The sequence below is a fragment of the Littorina saxatilis genome, linkage group LG7 (assembly GCF_037325665.1).
Source record: "Littorina saxatilis isolate snail1 linkage group LG7, US_GU_Lsax_2.0, whole genome shotgun sequence".
In the NCBI taxonomy this organism is placed as follows: Eukaryota; Metazoa; Mollusca; class Gastropoda; order Littorinimorpha; family Littorinidae; genus Littorina; species Littorina saxatilis.
The window spans coordinates 29,993,187-30,000,033 of record NC_090251.1 but is presented as its reverse complement, the minus strand read 5'-3'; the positions used below and the strand labels follow the sequence as shown (position 1 = coordinate 30,000,033).

The 6,847-nt window shown below is 40.1% G+C and overlaps 1 protein-coding gene across 1 annotated transcript; it reads right to left on the bottom strand.

Annotated features, from left to right (window-relative positions):
* Window positions 1-2,466: 2,466 nt before the first annotated feature.
* LOC138971123 (uncharacterized) lies at window positions 2,467-5,525 on the bottom strand. The gene is made up of 2 exons (XM_070343748.1): window positions 4,151-5,525; window positions 2,467-3,496 (listed from the first exon to the last, which is right to left on the bottom strand). The coding sequence occupies exons 1-2, from the start codon at window positions 4,202-4,204 to the stop codon at window positions 2,999-3,001; spliced, it is 552 nt and encodes a 183-aa protein (XP_070199849.1). The 5' UTR covers window positions 4,205-5,525; the 3' UTR covers window positions 2,467-2,998.
* Between the last annotated feature and the right edge of the window lie 1,322 nt (window positions 5,526-6,847).

Here is a 6,847-nt window from a genome sequence, read left to right as displayed (position 1 = left end):
AAAAAGTTTCTTAATTTCACAATTTGTATACCCAATGCAAGCTTTAAGTGCTCCAGCCACTATCCTACAGAAAGTAAATACAATCTTATTTCGATTTTTATGGAAAAAGAAGTACACAAATACGCGAGCCTATGAAAAGGTAAAAAGATGTGTAATGTGCAACGTAGGGGAGAATGGAGGTTGTAATATGATAAACATAATAGATATGCAAGCCTCCTTTATGATGACATGGATAACTCAGTTAAAAATAGACACATCTGCCAAATGGAAATTAATACCAACCTACATCTTTAATGAAGTTGGAACAAACCTTTGCGGCCTCAATGCTACTGCCAATCCAAAAACATTTTTAGGACTCGAAAAAGTCAAATCTAAATTCTGGAAATCATGTCTAATTAAATGGCTTGAATTCAGAAATATATACCTGTCCAATACTGAATTCAAATATACCTGTCTCTGGAATAGCAAAGAGATAATGTACAGAAACAGACCTCTGTTCTTCAAGAGATGGACAAATGCATACATAAATTACGTCCAAGATATATGGACAGACGAGGGATTATTACCACTCGCACGTATTGCAGAAAAAATCGGGGACTACCCTGCTCTGCTGTTTGATTATAATGCAATGCGAACCGCGCTCATTGCGCAATCATTGCGAGCTGACAATAACCAAACTCAAGAAGCGACTGTCTCTCTAGAACCTCAATCTCTTAAAAACTGGACTCCCAAAAAATTTAGATCACTACTTACCAAACAAAAAGCAAATACATTTTTGGATGAATAAATATAACTATAAAATAGAAAGAAATCATTGGATGATAGCAAACAACTGCACCAAGGAAGAGCGACTAAGGCTACTTCACTGGAAGATATTGCATAATATCTACCCCACTAATATCTTACTACACAAAATGAAAAAACGTGAAAACAATCGCTGTAATCTGTGTGGAGATATTGATTTCATTGAACATTTTTTCTTTAAATGCCCAAGAATATCACTTTTTTGGAAGAACGTAGAAAAGCAAATTTATATAAAAACAGGTTCACAGATAAAATTAAAAGAAACTGACGTTTTATTTGGTTTCCAACCGAACAAGCAACAGGACCAAACTATAAGAAATATTAACTTTATTCTGCTTGTTGCAAAAATGTCAATAAGTATATACAAATACGGAGAAGGCTTTGACCCAAATTGTATATTTGAAAGAGAGCTCTCCATTCGGCTTTTTGACTGAGAAACCCAGTACTATCATGCTATTGTAAATGACTCGTTGCAAATGTCAATGTATTAACTAAGGTGAACCAATGATGAAAACAATTATGACGAACAGCAAAATATATCATTATTATTAATTCATTTAAACACAACCATGGTAATAGAGAGAGAGAGAGTGGGGGAGGGAGAGTGAGGGAGGGAGAGAGAGAGGGAGAGGGAGGGAGAGAGAGAGAGAGAGGGAGAGAGAGAGAGATTGAGAGAGGAAGAGAGAGAGAGAGGGGGACAGGGGAGGGTGCGAGAGAGAGAGAGGTAGAGAAAGAGCGGAGGGAGGGGTGGGAGAGAGTGAGCGAGAAAGAGAGATTTTCGAAGATTGTCCATGTTAAACGAAAGAATGATATTATTGCTATTTATAACCCTATCTGTTTATGTTTAAACTGTTCAGCATCGCTCACAGTATCAGAGAGAGAGAGAGAGAATGGTAGGGTTTATGTTTAAACTGTTCAGCATCGCTCACAGTATCGGAGAGAGAGAGAGAGAAAGTGGCAGGGAGGGTGAGAGAGACAGAGAGGGGGAGAGAGAGAGAGAGGACGATTAGAGATAGAGAGAGGGAGAGAGGGGAGGGGAGGGAGAGAGAGGATGAGGAGAGAGGATAGAGAAAGAGAGAAAGTGTGCAAATGCCAGTTGACGGAGAGAATTATAGCTAAATTATAATTGATTGAAAATATTGTACATTTTCGAAGATTGTCCATGTTAAACGAAAGAATGATATTATTATTATTTATAACCCATTCTGTTTACGTTTAAACTGTTCAGCTTCGCTCACAGTATCATACTCGTAGCGAGTCATATTGTAACTGAGGTTCAAAAAGAAAAAAGAGAAGAAAGAAAAAAAGAAGAAGAAGAAAAAGAGAAAGAAAAGAAAAAAAAGAAAAAGAAGAAGAAAAAAAAGAAAAAAAAAAAAAGAAAAAAAGAAAAAAAAAAAAAGAAACACAGACACATAACTCTTTCCCAATATCTCTCTCTCTCTCTCTCTCTCTCTCTCTCTCTCTCTGTCTCTCTCTCTCAGACTCTCTCTCTCTCAGACTCTCTCTCTTCTCTCTGTCTTTCACACACACACACACACACACACACACACACACACACACACATACACACACACACACATACACACACACACACACACACACACACTGACATACACACACACACACAGTCACCGTAAGACACTCACACATATACACACACACAAATCAACATATGACGTGATTGCGATTTCAATTTCAAGAAAAATTCATAAAAAAAAAAAATAAAAAAAAAAAAAAAAAAAAGCCTGTTCAGGTCTTAAAAAAAAAAAATAAAAAATAAAAAAAAAATAAATAAACTGCAGTTCAAACACTCGTTTTCATTCGAAACTTTGAAGACATCATTCAAGTTCTTATTTTTTTCAGAAATAAACTCGGTCAATGAAGATCATTCGCAAATGTCTGCAACGCACTGATCTGCCATTGTAAAGTGGCCATTGTCACACCACAAGGAATAATTTTAATGATGCACTTTAATTTATAATCCGTCGATGAGTAACTTCTCTTACGTGCTGTCGTTAACCGCTGGGTGTGTGTGTGTGTGTGTGTGTGTGTGTGTGTGTGTGTGTGTGTGTGTGTGTGTGTGTGTGCCCAGTGTGTGTGTGTGTGTGTGTGTGTGTGTGTGTGAGTGTGTATGTGCGTGCGTGCGTGCGTGCGTACGAGCGTGTGTGTGTGTTTAAATATTCATGATTATCAGTCAAGCAAGAGCTTGTTCGTCGGAGGCCAATCTTTCCAACCAGCGTTTTCGCGCGGCAGTCATAGGAATTCGTTGACTTGCGTTCCAGATTCCGTCTTGCTTAGTCAGCTGCTTTCTCAGCTGCCAAGCGAGAAATACACAACCAAACACAACGACGACGGCAGTGATGGTAAGTCCCGCTGCCAACCCAACATTAACCGCGTCATCGTCATCGACTTCCGGTGTCATGGTGGAGTGTCTTGATGCATTGGTGCCATTGATGGTGTCGTCTTCTAAAACGATGGTCAGTGTGATGATTTGGCTGGTTGAGGTTGTTGCGGCGTTGCTAACGTGCAAGAGAATGGCCGCGTCGTTGTTGATGCTGCTGTTGTCGTTGGCGTTGCTGCCAGGAACGGCATAGGCAAAAGTCTTATTCTTGGTGGTGTTGTCAGTTATCTGGAGAAGTTCGATTTCAGCGTTCGTCTTGTGAGCATTGGTGTTACGGCCGTCCACCTGAATCTGAACAAAGGTGTACATGTGGTTTGAGAAGCTGAAGAAGAAGAACGAACGGGCGAGGTGGGGGAAGAGGAGAAACGAGGGAGGTGAGGGGGTGGAGACTGAAGAGACTGAGAGGAGTAGAAGGAGAGAGAGGGAGGGAGAGAGAGGGGGAGAGAGAGCGAGGGAGGGAGGGAGAGAGAGAGAGAGTATAGCTTAGCAAAGAGTTACATGCACACACATAGCCTAGATAGAGAGAACAAAAAGAGAGAGTAAGAGAGAGAGTGAGAGAGATGTGGTTGGTTGTTGGTATGTCAAACCCCTTCAACGAGAGAGAGAGAGAGAGAGAGAGAGAGAGAGAGAGAGAGAGAGAGAGAGAGAGAGAGAGAGAGAGAGAGAGAGAGAGAGAGAGAGAGAGAGAGAGAGAGAGAGAGAGAGAGAGAGAGAGAGAGAGTCTACGGCAAACAAAACAAACAGATAAACAATTGCTAAAAAGAATATCGAGAAATTTAGAAACAAAAAAACAAACAACCCACAATTAATCGAAGAACACAAGAACAAGAACAAGAACAAGAACAAGAACAAGAACAAGAACGCTACCACCACAACGTACAGCAAAACACGTGCATATTCTCTGATGGCATTCTCCAAAACACAACAACATTTGTTTCGACGTACCTGTGCACAGGCCAAGCCCAGCATCAACACGAACATGTGTCGTTCAGTCAGCATATTCGTAGTATGTTGCTGCGCCGTGCCTCAAACAAAGGTCATAATAAAATTAAGTCCAATATAATGCTGAAGTCCTTTTGTGTCCAATGTAGAAACGCTCAAAGGTAAGATTTCCACCAATGCGTTTTTTCATGAAAGAAAGAAGACACACAGAGTGTCCAATTCTGCTTGTCCACTATATTACTCCGTGTCTTTGTCTATGACCAGACGTGTTCGTGTTGCTGTTTCAGTGTTTTTTAAAACTCAGTGCACGAAAATATGGAGGAAAAAAAAAAGAAGAAGAAAGATTGAGATGAAATCACATGACGATGCAGGGACGTAAGGATGGCGTCCTTCCAAAGCACGTGCTTTGCGTTTTTGTTGTCATTTGGCTGCGTTCTTAGCTTCTCCACTATCTTCCATTCATTAATTTTATTTAAAAAAACAAATTTTTTTGCGAGATGGGGAAGGGCTTTGTTTACGTGGGTTTTTTTTATCACTATTTCCAGTATCATAGTCTGTGCGTGCACGTGCATGCATGCGTACGTGTGTGTGTGTGTGTGTGTGTGTGTGTGTGTTCGCGCGTGTGTGTGTGTGTGTGTGTGTTGTCCTGTGGTTTTTACATTTAGTCAAGTTTTGACTAAATGTTTTAACATAGAGGGGGGAATCGAGACGAGGGTCGTGGTGTATGTGTGTGTGTGTGTGCGTGTGTGTGTGTGTGTGTGTATGTGTCTGTCTGTGCGTGTGTGTGTGTAGAGCGATTCAGACTAAACTACTGGACCGATCTTTATGACATTTGACATAAGAGTTCCTGGGAATGATATCCCCGGATGTTTTTTTCATTTTTTTCAATAAATACTTTGATGACGTCATATCCGGATTTTTGTAAAAGTTGAGGCGGCACTGTCACACCCTCATTTTTCAATCAAATTGATTGAAATTTTGGCAAAGCAATCTTCGACAAAGGCCGGACTTTGGTATTGCATTTCAGCTTGGTGGCTTAAAAACTAATGAATGAGTTTGGTCATTAAAAATCGGAAACTTGTAATTAAAATTATTTTTTTATTAAACGATCCAAAAACAATTTCATCTTATTCTTCGTCATTTTCGGATTCCAAAAACATATACATATGTTATATTTGGATTACAAACAAGCTCTGAAAATTAAAAATATAAAAATTATGATTAAAATTAATTTTCCGAAATCGATTTAAATTTTTTTCATCTTATTCCTTGTCGGTTCCTGATTCCAAAAACATATAGATATGATATGTTTGGAGTAAAAACAAACTCAGTAAGCTAAAAAGAATAGACATACAGAAAAGCGTGTTATCCTGCTCAGCGCGACCACTACCGCACTATTCTGCATGGCTTGTCGATTTCACTGCCTTTGTCACGAGCGGTGGACTGACGAAACTACGAGTATGTGGTCTTGGTGAAAAAAGCATTGCGTTCAGTTTCATTCTGTGAGTTCGACAGCTTGACTAAATGTTGTTATTTCGCCTTACGCGACTTGTTGTTGTTGTTATTATGCAATATGCTAAATTTGTTTCAGAATAAAATCTGATGACCATGTCATAAGAAAAAGTGAAAAGAGAAGGCTTCACATCTGTAAAAGCTATGTCCGCAACTTTCTTACAAAAACTTAACACGTACCGTGGAGCTTAGTTTTTAGAGAGGCGTTACAAGGTGATTATAGTATCATTGCATTAGCTACAGTCTCTCTTTGCAGCCAACCAAAACGAAATCTTCAGTTCCAATGAAGAACTCATGGTGAAACTGACCCATGGGAACTAATTCGAATTTTGTTTTTGCGGGCTGCACTCCTCTGTCATCTCTGACGTAAATCTGGCAACACAGATACGACATGAACGAAACGAAAGCGGCAAAAAAGACAACACACAGGACCGGAAGGAGCACCTCCATTTTCACGCCATTTCCGCCGGAAGTGCTGGGCATTTCCGCCACTACCACCGGTGTATTTTCTGTTTTGTTTCTGATGATTAGCGTTTTCACACTGTTTGTGACGATGTTAAAGGTGCTGTTTGCAAAAGCAATTCCCACGCTGTTGTCCCTTGATATGTTCAAGTGTCTGTTTACTTGAGCCATCATGTGTTTTCCGTCATCGCGTTGAAACTGTGGAGATGATTCCGACACTGAGACGCCGCTGATTTCTTCGCGGCTCGTAGGGTTGTTGAAAACAGCGTTCAGTTCATTGGGATGGATACTGGTGTTCGTGTATTGTGTTGTTTCTCGGTCAGACAGATTCTGAAAAAAAAGATAAACCGCTTTCCGCTTTGTATTGCTATCAGAGTAGAAGTGTACTGTACGGGTTAAAACGCCATCCTCCCACAAACCCCGACCGCCCGCAACCAGCAACAACACCACTTTCTTTCTTTCTTTCTTTGGTGTTTTACGTCGTTTTCAACCGTTCAAGGTTATATCGCGACGGAGGGAAGGGGGGAGATGGAATAGAGCCACTTGTCAATTGTTTCTTGTTCACAAAAGCACTAATCAAAAATTTGCTCCAGGGGCTTGCAACGTAGTACAATATATTACCTTACTGGGAGAATGCAAGTTTCCAGTACAAAGGACTAAAGGTCCTTGTCTACATTTTTATTCCGAAATCGCCATTTGACCATTAAAATGCAGAGTCTATTATCT